Below are 15819 nucleotides of genomic sequence, written 5' to 3' on the forward strand. Positions count from 1 at the left end.
GAACCTGTGCTCAGGTAACACGGGTAAAACGTGACTAACAAATTGCAGCAACAAAGATATAAAAGCAAAACTGCATCAAAAACGAGGGTTTAAATCTGCCATTTTTACACTGAAGATTCACTTAAGACTTAAGTGTCGTAGCTTTCACCACCTTGGTAAAGGTTATGTTTTCACACAGGTCTGTTTGTCTGTCGGAAAGATATCTCAAAATGTTGTGGACTGATTCAGACTTGGTGGAGACGTTGGGTGTGAGAAGGACAAATTGATTAAATTTTTGGTGAAGATCCAAATCTGGATACGAGAATTATTATAACTAGGGCGTGCCCGTACTATATATATATCTAAAATTATATCCCCCCCCTCTATTTACATTAAATGGTTTGGTCCATACGGGTTTGGTCCCGTACGTGCGTGCAAAAAAACATGCGTGCAAACAACAACAACAAAAAAAAACTTTGAAACCACGTGGCAGTAACGACCACAGAACCCCCCCCCTCTATTTACATGAAATGGTTTGGTCCATTGGCAACTTTGAAACCACGTGGCAGTAACGACCACAGAACCCCCCCCCCCCCCCCCTCTATTTACATGAAATGGTTTGGTTCATTCGCAAAGCCAGTAACGACCACAGAACCCCCCCTCTATTTACATGAAATGGTTTGGTCCATTCGCAAAGCCAAAGCGGGCTTGCGAGTACGGTGACCATACCTTGGGAACCACTTGTCCGATTAATTTCAAACCTTGAAAAGGCACATCCTCGGGTCCCCAGCAATATACCTGGCAAGTTTCAAGTATATCGGACCGGTAGTTGTCGAGAAACAGCGGTCACAGACAAACACACACACACACACACACACACACACACACACACACACACACAGACACACACACATACACACAGAGATTACTGGAATTATAGATAGATTATTCAATTCAAAAACGAGATAAAGCACGATATTTAAAAAAGTTAAGGATGTACTATGACAAAACCAGGTGGATGAGTTGAGTTGATGACAAAACAAACCAATTTGATTTTGGTTCAGGTCCGGATTCAGATCTGGAGAAACTGTTCAGCCTGGCGGAGGTGTGTGCCCAACGAGTGCCATTCTAGTTTATCATAGATTAATTTAAGTGCAGTTATTCATCTGCTTTGTCATTTTATATAAATGTGAGTAGACAATGGAAGTTGGGTTTTGTATCCATGGTCTTGTATCCATAGTTTGTATCCATAGACTTGTATCCATAGTTTGTATCCATAGACTTGTATCCATAGTTTGTATCCATAGACTTGTATCCATAGTTTGTATCCATAGACTTGTATCCATAGTTTGCAATCTATGGATGCAAGACCTTCACACAGTGATCTCAATGTGAAATTTAATGTTAAATGGCAAATGCACAATTCCGCTTCCTTCAGGAACAGCCTGGGAGCAAGGGGGTGGGAGGTGAGTTTGTGGGGCTGCCTGAGGTTGGGCAAATGTAGTTTGTGCCACGGCTAACAAGCGTTACACCAAGATCCCCCGTCGGTGAAGTGATGTGAGTTGACAAAGTGGAAGACGCAAGGCGGCCATCTTGGATTTTGACGTGGCGACCCAATTTTCAATAGCGTTCTTCCTTATGCCGAGATACACCCACACACCAGATTAGAAGTTGGTACTTCGCTTATTTTTCAAGATATTCCGCTCACAAGGTTCAGACATACATGGCGGCGGCCATCTTGGATTTTCACGTGGGTTGCACCCACACACAAAATTAGAATTCCGTCCTTCGCTTACGCACGCACGCACGGAGAGGAAAACCACAGTCCCCCTTTCGCTCCGCGGTGCGACGGGGGACAATAACCCTGCCTGTCCACAGCAGAGATTAGAAAATCACTTGTGCTGTGGCACTATGACATGACCATGGTATGCAAATAGAAAAAGGTTTGCCCAATACATGACCCTGGAATTAAAATTTTGTGGAGATCAGGCAGGACCTCTATATTTTTCTATGATTTTTTCAGACAAGGTATTCGCTGGTATTCAGATGTATTTTCCTGTTTATCACTGCCAAAGTTCCCAAGTATTATTTATGCTTTCACAACACTCACAAAGATGTTTCTGAACATCAATTTATGATGAAAAAAAAAGGGATTTTATCGATCAGGCTTGGGAGCCATACACAAGTCCTTAAAGAGCCGCATGAGGCTCCAGAGCCACAGGTTGCCAATCTCTGACCTAAACCATAAAAACGTACATTGTGGGCTGTTCATTCCTTACCTTGTAAGTAGTCATTAGATACACTCATCAAATGACGTTCCAACCTTCAGTTGCGACCAGACAACAGGAATAAATCAGTTGCGCCCAGACAAAATAAATAATCCAGTTGCATCCAGACAAAATAAACAATCCAGTTGCGTCCAGATAAAATAAATAATCCAGTTGCGTCCAGACAAAATAAATAATCCAGTTGCGTCCAGATAAAATAAATAATCCAGTTGCGTCCAGACAAAATAAACAATCCAGTTGCGTCCAGATAAAATAAATAATCCAGTTGCGTCCAGACAAAATAAACAATCCAGTTGTGTCCAGATAAAATAAATAATCCAGTTGCGTTCAGACAAAATAAATAATCCAGTTGCGTTCAGCCAACAGAAATAACCCAGTGGCGTCCAGACAAAATAAATAATCCAGTTCTGCCCAGACAAAATAAATAATCCAGTGGCGTCCAGACAAAATAAATAACCCAGTTGCATCCAGACAAAATAAATAACCTAGTTGCGTCCAGACAAAATAAATAACCCAGTTGCATCCAGACACATTAAATAAACCAGTTGCGTCCAGATAAAATAAATAACCCAGTTGCGTCCAGACAAAATAAATAACCCAGTTGCATCCAGCCAAAATAAATAACCCAGTTGCGTCCAGACAAATTAAATAAACCAATTGCGTCCAAACAAAATAACCCAGTTGTGTCCAGACAAAATAAATAACCCACTTGCATTCAGACAAAATAAATAACCCAGTTGCGTCCAGACAAATTAAATAAACCAGTTGCGTCCAGACAAAATAACCCAGTTGCGTCCAGACAAAATAAATAACCTAGTTGCATTCAGACAAAATAACCCAGTTGCGTCAAGACAAAATAAATAACCCAGTTGCGTCCAGACAAAATAAATTACCCAGTTGCGTCCAGACAAAATAAATAAACCAGTTGCGTCCAGACAAAATAATCCAGTTGAGTCCAGATAAAATAATCCAGTTGCGTCCAGACAAAATAAATTATCCAGTTGCGTTCAGACAAAATAAATAAACCAGTTGCGTCCAGACAAAATAATCCATTTGCGTCCAGACAAAATAATCCAGTTGCGTCCAGACAAAATAAACAATCCAGTGGTGTCCAGACAAAATAAATAAAACAGTTGTGTCCAACCAACATAAATAACCCAGTGGTATCCAGACAACAGGACAAATCCCAAAAATATAGACAAAGTAGAATTTGTCCGTTAATAAAAACAAACTGAAGGAATAAATATGCAAGATTAATATGTAATAATGAATGAAGTAACATCAGGCCCTCGTAGAGTAAAGTCCCAAACTCATACTCCAAAGAGTTAGACCAAGCTGCAATGCAGGAAACAGAAGAGAATTTCAAACAACATACCTCACGGCGTCGTGTGGCCCAGCAGCTCTGTTTGATCTTCCACACAACCGCAGCCACGAGCAGCAAAGACAAGAAACAGCTGTGAGTAAACAAATGACGTGATATTAAGGGCAACAAAATATAAACAGTTACATCATACAACAATTCAGGGTCCAGTGATCATGTCAGGGTACGTTTGCTCACTCACCCACAATTAACATAGAATATAATCGCTAGTACCAGCCCACAAATTGTGAGCTGCATGGGCGGAAAAGGAAACAAGAACAAATAAAAATTACCTTAAATGGTGGGTTGATCCACCTTGAATGAAAGAAACAACTTGGGACAAAATAGAGAACAATCGGGGCAGAGGTTCAAACAGGAAGACTTCCACAATTACGTCATCACTGACGTCATGGAGGTAAGGAACACTGACGTCATTATAATTCTTAAAATGATTTTTTTGGATGATTTAAAGAATCATCCAGAAAAATCTAACGAGACCGTATATACAGTGGGGAGAACAAGTATTTGATACACTGCCGATGTTGCAGGTTTTCCCACTTACAAAGCACGTAAAGGTCTGTAATTTTTATCATAGGTACACTTCAACTGTGAAAGACGGAATCTAAAACAAAAATCCTGAAAATCACATTGTATGATTTTTAAGTAATTAATTTGCATTTTATTGCATGAAATAAGTATTTGATACATCAGAAAAACAGAACTTAATATTTGGTACAGAAACCATTGTTTGCAATTACAGAGATCAGACGTTTCCTGTAGTTCTTAACCAGGTTTGCACACACTGCAGCAGGGATTTTGGCCCACTCCTCCATACAGATCTTCACCAGATCCTTCAGGTTTCGGGGCTGTCGCTGCGCAACACAGACTTTCAGCTCCCTCCAAAGATTTTCTATTGGGTTCAGGTCTGGAGACTGGCTAGGCCACTCCAGGACCTTGAGATGCTTCTTACGGAGCCACTCCTTAGTTGCCCTGGCTGTGTGTTTCGGGTCGTTGTCATGCTGGAAGACCCAGCCACGCCCCATCTTCAATGCTCTTATTGAGGGCAGGAGATTGTTGGCCAAGATCTCGCGATACATGGCCCCATCCATCCTCCCCTCAATACGGTGCAGTCGTCCTGTCCTCTTTGCAGAAATGCATCCCCAAAGAATGATGTTTCCACCTCCATGCTTCACGGTTGGGATGGTGTTCTTGGGGTTGTACTCATCCTTCTCCTTCCTCCAAACACGGCGAGTGGAGTTTAAACCAAAAAGCTCTATTTTGGTCTCATCAGACCACATGACCTTCTCCCATTCCTCCTCTGGATCATCCAGATGGTCATTGGCAAACTTCAGACGGGCCTGGACATGCGCTGGCTTGAGCAGAGGGACCTTGCGTGCGCTGCAGGATTTTAATCCATGACGGCGTAGTGTGTTACTTATGGTTTTCTTTGATACTGTGGTCCCAGCTCTCTTCAGGTCATTGACCAGGTCCTGCCGTGTAGTGCTGGGCTGATCCCTCACCTTTCTCATGATCATTGAGGCTCCACGAGGTGAGATCTTGCATGGAGCCCCAGACCGAGGGAGATTGACTGTCATCCTGAACTTCTTCCATTTTCTAATAATTGCGCCAACAGTTGTTGCCTTCTCACCAAGCTGCTTGCCTATTGTCCTGTAGCCCATCCCAGCCTTGTGCAAGTCTACAAATTTGTCCCTGATGTCCTTAGACAGCTCTCTGGTCTTGCCCATTGTGGAGAGGTTGGAGTCTGATTGAGTGTGGACAGGTCTGGAGACGGCTTTGCGGTCGGTCTTTGCGGTCTTTGTGGTCGGAGACGTTCTGGAGACGTCTTTTATGCAGATAACGAGTTCAAACAGGTGCAGTTAATACAGGTAATGAGTGGAGAATGGGAGGGCTTCTTAAAGAAAAAACTAACAGGTCTGTGAGAGCCGGAATTCTTACTGGTTGGTAGGTGATCAAATACTTATTTCATGCAATAAAATGCAAATTAATTACTTAAAAATCATACAATGTGATTTTCAGGATTTTTGTTTTAGATTCCGTCTTTCACAGTTGAAGTGTACCTATGATAAAAATTACAGACCTTTACGTGCTTTGTAAGTGGGAAAACCTGCAACATCGGCAGTGTATCAAATACTTGTTCTCCCCACTGTATATGTGTGTGTGTGTGTGTGTGTGTGTGTGTGTGTGTGTGTGTGTGTGTGTGTGTGTGTGTGTGTGTGTGTGCATATATATATATACGAGATTGTATATATATATACAGACTACACCAGGCCACCGACAAAGCTTCTATCTTCTCTCATCTACCACTCCTTTCATTCAAACAGAACAAAAGTTTGAGAAATTACCTTGTCAAAGGTCCATTACCTTCAAATCTCCAGCCAAGTACTGTGTGCACAGTACTTGGCTGGATATTTGAAGGCACACAACCGCTGCAATACCTTCAACTTCCTCAAACCCACCGAATCACGACCAGGACCAAACTACACATCACCATTACAGATCATTTCCTGTTCACTCCATAACAAAAGGTATGTAGTTCGGTGATATGATAACTTGGAGATGGCTTTCATGAACATCTCAATTATGTCAGAACAACAACAATATCAGCAAATTCGTCTCACATTACTTGAACCTCACAAGACACTCGGTTAATCACGTGTCAGTCTGTGGTTTGATACTATTCCATGGCAGCAACAATTCCCGCAAGCTCACAGAACGGAAAACCATCGATAAAATTGGAACATTACCACCAGACGGTTTAAGTTTAAATACACATGCATCTATATAAAGCAGTAAAGTATGTTTGTTTGTCCTCTTATAACTCGAGAACTACTCATCGCAGAGAAAAACCAAAGGCATATTCGGAATCAGTACGTCTCAGAGCAACTACAGCACACCTTAAATTTAAAAAAACTTCGGGTTTTAAAATTAGCGTATTAGCGCAGAAACGCTAGCAGAAGAGGGAGGGAATCGAAGGGAGGGAGCGCAGCGCTCCCTCTAGCGCTTCGCAGCACCAGCGCTTCTGTTAGTGTAATTAGCGTATTTCGGAACGTTAATTTTTCAACTTCATTATTCGGAATCAGTACGTCCCAGAGAAACTTCGTAATGTTAATTTTTCAACTTCATCCGATTGACATGGGACCAACGGCATGTGACAGAGAGTGAAACATACATGTTACATTTATTTGACGACAATGAGTTCCGACTTCCGGGTTCGTGCCGCCAACCCTGTTAGGCGCCTCTTGCGGTACACAGGGAATTACCAGTGAACTGGTACTCAATTTGCCGACCTCGGTATGATGACAGGCTGAGTCAACCCCCCTGGTGTTAAGGGGGAGGAGGAAGGGAGGGGGAAGAGGAGGGGAGGGGGGGGGGGGAGGGGGGAGAGGGAAGGGGGGGAGGGGGGAGGGGGGGGGGGGGAGGGGGGAGAGGGAAGGGGGGGAGGGGGGAGGGGGGGAGGGGGAAGGGGGAGGGGGGGAGGGGGGAGGGGGGAGGGGGGGGGGGAGGTGAAGGGGGGAGGGGGGAGGTGAAGGGGGGAGGGGAAGGGGGAGGGGGGAGGGAAGGGGGAGGGGGGAGGGGCCCTTATTCCCCCGGGCACCCCCACACCCTCCCCTCCCACACCATAATTATGAATAAAAAAATTATACAGGTGGACGCACTCCTATGGTAAAATTTAATGTCAATCGGACCAACGGCTGCCGAGAACATGAATTTTTAAAATGCAGATGTGCGCACATACTGCACACGTACGTATGCACCCGAATGCCTTCCCTTGCTTTTTGCTTCGCGAGTGCAGGGTAACAACAACAACACCAACAACAGCAGCAGCAGCAGCAAAGTCAATGGCACCATCGCAAATCCCCATTTTCCCCACATTCCCCACATAAAGCAAAGTGGAAAGATGGCAAAAAGTTCTACCAGGTATGACCCAATATCAAATTTAGAGTTAACATTTTTTCCCCACTTTGACCCCTTTGAAGGATGGATGCACGGACGGTGCCAATTACAATATCCGCCGTTTTCTTTTCAAAAAGCATGGAGATAACATCATCATCCATGATTTTAGGAAGAGGGAGGAGAGGCAGTCAAGTCACACATTAATCTTCAGTTATCCCCATGGTTTTTGTTTAAAAAAAAAAAAAAAAAAAAAACGGGCGGTGGGGGAGGGGGAGGGGGAGGTGGGGGGAGGCGCGCGGGCAGATATTGTATTCGGCTCCGTCTGTGCATCCGTCTGTCAGGCTATATCATCCTAAATGGTTGGGCAGAAATTCACCAAACTTGGTGCTTGTGATCACAAAATGACACGAAGGTGCAAGAGCAGCGTCATTTTTGGCTCTGCTCCCCGGGGCGGGCTCAAAAGGTTGACAACCAAAAATGCAATTACGGACACATTTTTACCCATTTTTAATGAAACTTTGCACAGACATACAATTAACATTGGCACACGCATGACATGTGCAACAATTTTTTTGATTTGACCCCTGGTTCATGCCCCAGAGGGGACTTATTAGAGTCACAAGGGTCAAAACGGGACAAAAATAAAAAGAGAAAACATAGGTTGACATTCCACCAGGAATGGCCTAATTTGATATTGGGCCATTTCTAGAGGAATGTTTTGCCATCTTCAACTTTACTTTTGGTGGGAAGTGTGAGGATTTGTTATGGCACACCATTGACTTTGATCAAGTATACTTTTGGAACCAGAATACTCCGCAGATCACAAACATTTTTGGAATAACAATCATTTATTGAACAGTAAAAGAGATAAAATAACTTTACTAATATTTAAATAACAGATTTCCCCACTGACTGGATCCAAATGAACAGCTGGGATACATTCTTCATTGAGGTTTTTTTTTTTTTTTTTTTTTTTTTTTTTGTATACAAGATCGAGGCTCGTGAAAGAGCGAACATTAATCACACACAAAGCCAAACCGACACATAAAACATATAACATCGGGAGCGGTAGACAAGATGGGGAGAGAGGGGGAAGGACACAAACACAACATTTGAGAGCAGGGACCGAGAGACATGGAGACATCGAGAGATCTGAGAGAGGGCGAAGGCTTTGGGGGGGGGGGGGGGGCGTGGGAAGGGGGCGGTGGGAGAGGTATAAAACATATGGACACTGCCAGGACTTCCAGGAAAGAAGTTGGAATTTCAAACAAGGTGGATCTGGGGTGAATTAGCGGGGGTAGAAAAGATCAAGGTTTTGGATGGGGGAAGATAAGAGATGCTTCGCGAGTGCAGGGTAACAACAACAACACCAACAACAGCAGCAGCAGCAGCAAAGTCGATGGCACCATCGCAAATCCCCAGTTTCAACCCTTTCAGCCTCGAACGTCTCCAAACAGTGCGTCCAGTTTTCAACCCTTTCAGCCAAGAACCTCTCCAAATAGTGGGTCCAGTTTTCAACCCTTTCAGCCGAGAACCTCTCCAAATGGCGGGTCCAGTTTTCAACCCTTTCAGCCAAGAACCTCTCCAAACAGTGCGTCCAGTTTTCAACCCTTTCAGCCAAGAACCTCTCCAAACAGTGCGTCCAGTTTTCAACCCTTTCAGCCAAGAACCTCTCCAAATAGTGGGTCCAGTTTTCAACCCTTTCAGCCTCGAACGTCTCCAAACAGTGCGTCCAGTTTTCAACCCTTTCAGCCAAGAACCTCTCCAAACAGTGCGTCCAGTTTTCAACCCTTTCAGCCAAGAACCTCTCCAAATAGTGGGTCCAGTTTTCAACCCTTTCAGCCTCGAACCTCTCCAAATGGTGGGTGCAGGTTTCAATGCTTTCAGCCAAGAACCTCTCCAAATAGTCGGTCCAGGATTCAACGCTTTCAGCCTCAAACCTCTCCAAATGGTGCGTGCAGGTTTCAACGCTTTCAGCCGAGAAACTCTCCAAATGGCGGGTCCATGTTTCAACACTCTCAGCCTAGAACCTCTCCAAATAGTGGGTCCATGTTTCAACACTTTCAGCCTCGAACCTGTCCAAATGGCAGGTCTATGTTTCAACACTTTCAGCCTAGAACCTCTCCAAATGGCGGGTCCATGTTTCAACACTTTCAGCCAAGAACCTCTCCAAATGGCGGGTCCATGCTTCAACACTTTCAGCCAAGAACCTCTCCAAATGGCAGGTCCATGTTTCAACACTTTCAGCCTCGAACCTCTCAAAATAGTGGGTGCAGGTTTCAACACTTGCAGCCTAGAAACTCTCCAAATAGTGGGTCCAGTTTTCAACCCTATCAGCCTCGAACCTCTCCAAATGGTGGGTGCAGGTTTCAATGCTTTCAGCCAAGAACCTCTCCAAATAGTGGGTCCAGGATTCAACCCTTTCAGCCTCGAAGCTCTCCAAATGGTGGATGCAGGTTTCAACGCTTTCAGCCTCAAACCTCTCCAAATGGTGGGTGCAGGTTTCAACGCTTTCAGCCGAGAACCTCTCCAAATGGCGGGTCCAAGTTTCAGCACTTTTAGCGTAGAACCTCTCCAAATTGTGGGTCTGTGTTTCAACCCTTTCAGCCTAGAACCTCTCCAAATAGTGGGTCCATGTTTCAACACTTTCAGCCTCGAACATCTCCAAATGGTGGGTCCATGTTTCAACACTTTCAGCCTAGAACTTCTCCAAATGGTGGGTCCAGGTTTCAACCCTTTCAGCCACGAACCTCTCCAAATAGTGGGTCCGTGTTTCAACCCTTTCAGCGACGAATGTCTCCAAATAGTGGGTCAATGTTTCAACACTTTCAGCCTCGAACCTCTGCAAATGGCGGGTCTATGTTTCAACACTTTCAGCCTCGAACCTCTCCAAATGGCGGGTCCATGTTTCAACACTTTCAGCCGAGAACCTCTCCAAATGGCGGGTCCATGTTTCAACACTTTCAGCCTCGAACCTCTCCAAATAGTGGGTGCAGGTTTCAACACTTGCAGCCTAGAACCTCTCCAAATAGTGGGTCCAGTTTTCAACCCTATCAGCCTCGAACCTCTCCAAATGGTGGGTGCAGGTTTCAATGCTTTCGCCAAGAACCTCTCCAAATCGTGGGTGCAGGTTTCAACGTTCAGCCGAGAACCTCTAGAAATGGCGGGTCCAAGTTTCAGCACTTTTAGCGTAGAACCTCTCCAAATTGTGGGTCTGTGTTTCAACCCTTTCAGCCTAGAACCTCTCCAAATAGTGGGTCCATGTTTCAACACTTTCAGCCTCGAACCTCTCCAAATAGTGGGTGCAGGTTTCAACACTTGCAGCGTAGAACCTCTCCAAATAGTGGGTCCGTGTTTTAACACTTTCAGCCTCGAACCTCTCCAAATAGTGGGTCTAAGTTTCAACACTTTCAGCCTAGAACCTCTCCAAATGGTGGGTGCAGGTTTCAACGCTTTCAGCCTCAAACCTCTCCAAATGGTGGGTGCCGGTGTTACGGATTCGTCACTTCCGTTGTGGTGGTTTTCATCCACTGTAAATATTTCTGATTCCATGTACTATTATTGTTTTCAAAAGGTTTATTGTTCATGAACTGTTTTCAAAAGGTAAAAAAGTTAATGTTAAAAGAAATAGGAAACCGGATCGGGAACCGGACGACGAAGAGGAAGAAGAAAAAAAAAGATGGCAGAGCGAATGGGTCGGACAAGAAAGCCGGGCTGCTCCGAGTTCTGAAGCGAACGTTGTCGAATGGGAGTCACTAGCGAACTTTCGGGTTTCCCAGGAAAGGGATCCCTGCGACAGAGTTGTCATCACTGTGACCGATCAAGCTGCGTGTCAGGTTTTTGGCGGTGGATTCCGAGGAGAATTATCGTCAGGCCGTTACGTCTCAAGAACGGGTCGTCGGCCATTTTGACTCGCGCGCTTTGCGCGCCGAGCAAGGTCTCCTTGCTTCGTCAGCCGTTTTCACCGCTTTCAGACGTATCTGGTGTGTGTGTGTGCACCGTGGCTTTTGAAGATTAATTTGCGGTTCGCCGACTGTGAGCCGTGAAAGTCCATACCCGAGGGTGTGATTTCCCAGTCGCCTTGAGGGCGCCTTTGTGCAGCTTTGGGCTGTGTGACTGTACTTGCCATCCGCACGGGATTCTGGTCTCGATTGGACATCGTTCTGGCGATCGCTGGAGCGAATCGACTTTGGCTTGAAACCGGAATCAACTTGGGTTTGAGGCCGGGAAAGAGACATTGGGAATGTTCTGGTTTCATTCACTTGGAGCACAGTGAGTTATATATTACGAAGCTGATGGTACCATCATAGGATATATTGATTGTATTTCTGATTACTATTATTATTGTATTGTTATTCTTGTGTGATCTTAATACAATATTTGTTTGTGAGTAACAATTGGTGTGGCTTCACCATTGATCTTTGACATATGGAATAACACATTTTTCTGCTGTGACTCCTCTCAGGGCTCGGAGGTACACCGTGACCAGGGGGTCGGGGAGGAGTACGTAACAGCAGGTTTCAACGCTTTCAGCCTAGATCCTCTCCAAATGGCGGGTCCATGTTTCAACACTTTCAGCCAAGAACCTCTCCAAATAGTGGGTCCGTGTTTCAACCCTTTCAGCCGAGAACCTCTCCAAATAGTGGGTCCAGGTTTCAACGCTTTCAGCCGAGAACCTCTCCAAATAGTGGGTCCATGTTTCAACACTTTCAACGTATAACCTCTCCAAATAGTGGGTCCATGTTTCAACCCTTTCAGCCTCGAACCTCTCCAAATGGTGGGTGCAGGTTTCAACCCTTTCAGCCTATAACCTCTCGAAATAGTGGGTCCAGTTTTCAACCCGTTCAGCTTTGAACCTCTCCAAATGGTGGGTGCAGGTTTCAACCCTTTCAGCCTAGAACATCTCCATATATGGGTCCACGACCTCAACCATAGATCAATGTTAGTAGCTCCACATCCTCAGCTGAAGTGTCCATATGGGCAGTCATCCAACAATGCAACCTGACAGTTTAACTCTATATCCATAGCATAGAGCATTACCTTTAGATGTTTACTTTTCTTGCTACAAGGTTAAATTTATTATCATATATTCATAATCCTTATAGAACATTCCATTACATAACCATACATATTGTATCTTACACTACCAGTAAAAGAAACAAGCAGCATGTATATTACCCAGCACATCCATTTTGATTACCACTCAATTAGGATGTTAATCAAATACAAAAACTGTCACTTTAACAGATTGCCCACCTTTTGTTGTACCCCCCCTCCCCGCAGCCGCCATACCATCCCTGAGTAATTCCTGAAAATGTTTTTTAAATGTATTCACTTGAATGCTTCATCAATATATAAGAAACAGCACATGGATTTTCGACTAAATCATATGCGAGTGCGAGCGCGCACGCACGCACGCACGCACGCACACACACACACACACACACACACACACACACACACACACACACACACACACACACACACACACACAATTTAAGTTACGAGTATGAATCACTGAGGAAATAACAGAAGCCTGGTCCATGAGATGGGTGAGATTGTCCAAATCCCTGGAGATTGATGAGAAAATTCCATATTGGGTGCAAGAGACGAATCGAGATCACCAACGCACGGCTAATGCCCATGCGGCACCATGGAGCTGCCGACTGAGATTAGCTAAAATCGCCGGATTATGGCCTAGTTAGAGATGGGACACCAAAGGACAATCGGATAAGTATTGGGATGCTGTAAAATGGTGCACAAAGGTTTAACTGGAGAAAAGTCCATAAAGCCATGGAAGGAACATCAAAGTGAATAATGCATGGCGGCATTAACACCATCACGAGCAAAGTGTTACCCCCCACCCCCAAATTCCCCCTCACCCCTCCCCCCAGCTCCCTCCGCTCCCCATCCCCTTTCATTAGGCAGCCATGCAACATTAGTCAAGTAAAGCCTTCATCGAGGAACACCACACATTCTCTTCTCATTTAGGGGACCTGAAACTGTGCACTTAATGGAAAGGCTGCTGTGCATTTACCACTTAGATCTACTTACACATACTCTATTGGCATGTAAGACAGAGATTGGCATGCACAACATAAAGAGATTGGCTGGCACAACATAAAGAGATTGGCTGGCACAACATAAAGAGATTGGCTGGCACAACATAAAGAGATTGGCATGTACAACATAAAGAGATTGGCTGGCACAACATAAAGAAATTGGCATGTACAACATAAAGAGATTGGCTGGCACAACATAAAGAGATTGGCATGCACAACATAAAGAGATTGGCTGGCACAACATAAAGAGATTGGCATGCACAACATAAAGAGATTGGCATGTACAACATAAAGAGATTGGCATGTACAACATAAAGAGATTGGCATGCACAACATAAAGAGATTGGCATGTACAACATAAAGAGATTGGCATGCACAACATAAAGAGATTGGCATGCACAACATAAAGAGATTGGCATGCACAACATAAAGATTGGCATGCACAACATAAAGAGATTGGCATGCACAACATAAAGAGATTGGCATGTACAACATAAAGAGATTGGCATGCACAACATAAAGATTGGCATGCACAACATAAAGAGATTGGCATGCACAACATAAAGAGATTGGCATGCACAACATAAAGATTGGCATGCACAACATAAAGAGATTGGCATGTACAACATAAAGAGATTGGCATGCACAACATAAAGAGATTGGCTGGCACAACATAAAGAGATTGGCTGGCACAACATAAAGAGATTGGCATGTACAACATAAAGAGATTGGCTGGCACAACATAAAGAGATTGGCATGCACAACATAAAGAGATTGGCTGGCACAACATAAAGAGATTGGCATGCACAACATAAAGAGATTGGCATGTACAACATAAAGAGATTGGCATGTACAACATAAAGAGATTGGCATGCACAACATAAAGAGATTGGCATGCACAACATAAAGAGATTGGCATGCACAACATAAAGATTGGCATGCACAACATAAAGAGATTGGCATGCACAACATAAAGAGATTGGCATGTACAACATAAAGAGATTGGCATGCACAACATAAAGAGATTGGCATGTACAACATAAAGAGATTGGCATGCACAACATAAAGATTGGCATGCACAACATAAAGAGATTGGCTGGCACAACATAAAGAGATTGGCATGCACAACATAAAGAGATTGGCATGTACAACATAAAGAGATTGGCATGTACAACATAAAGAGATTGGCATGCACAACATAAAGAGATTGGCATGCACAACATAAAGAGATTGGCATGCACAACATAAAGATTGGCATGCACAACATAAAGAGATTGGCATGCACAACATAAAGAGATTGGCATGCACAACATAAAGATTGGCATGCACAACATAAAGAGATTGGCATGTACAACATAAAGAGATTGGCATGCACAACATAAAGAGATTGGCATGTACAACATAAAGAGATTGGCATGTACAACATAAAGAGATTGGCATGCACAACATAAAGAGATTGGCATGCACAACATAAAGAGATTGGCATGCACAACATAAAGATTGGCATGCACAACATAAAGAGATTGGCATGTACAACATAAAGAGATTGGCATGCACAACATAAAGAGATTGGCATGTACAACATAAAGAGATTGGCATGCACAACATAAAGAGATTGGCATGCACAACATAAAGAGATTGGCATGCACAACATAAAGATTGGCATGCACAACATAAAGAGATTGGCATGTACAACATAAAGAGATTGGCATGCACAACATAAAGAGATTGGCATGTACAACATAAAGAGATTGGCATGCACAACATAAAGAGATTGGCATGTACAACATAAAGAGATTGGCATGTACAACAGACAGAGATCGGCATGCACAACAGACAGAGATCGGCATGCACAACAGACAGAGATCGGCATGTACAACAGACAGAGATTGGCATGCACAACAGACAGAGATCGGCATGTACAACAGACAGAGATTGGCATGCACAACAGACAGAGATCGGCATGTACAACAGACAGAGATTGGCATGCACAACAGACAGAGATCGGCATGTACAACAGACAGAGATTGGCATGTACAACATAAAGAGATTGGCATGTACAACATAAAGAGATTGGCATGTACAACATAAAGAGATTGGCATGTACAACATAAAGAGATCGGCATGTACAACAGACAGAGATTGGCATGCACAACAGACAGAGATCGGCATGTACAACAGACAGAGATTGGCATGTACAACATAAAGAGATTGG

General features: G+C 44.0%; 1 protein-coding gene across 2 annotated transcripts in view; it reads right to left on the reverse strand.

Moving 5' to 3' along the window:
• The window catches only part of LOC137420551 (attractin-like protein 1), a gene marked incomplete at its 5' end in the record, with an annotated part of 219432 nt that overhangs the window by 82481 nt on the left and 121132 nt on the right, over positions 1 to 15819 (reverse strand). For both annotated transcript variants that reach the window (XM_078772550.1, XM_078772552.1), the window contains 1 exon segment: positions 3643 to 3721. In XM_078772550.1, the coding sequence (XP_078628676.1) occupies positions 3643 to 3721 (79 nt within the window).

Source organism: Myxine glutinosa, chromosome 2 (genome assembly GCF_964187855.1).
Source record: "Myxine glutinosa chromosome 2, kmMyxGlut1.1, whole genome shotgun sequence".
NCBI classification, from domain to species: Eukaryota; Metazoa; Chordata; class Myxini; order Myxiniformes; family Myxinidae; genus Myxine; species Myxine glutinosa.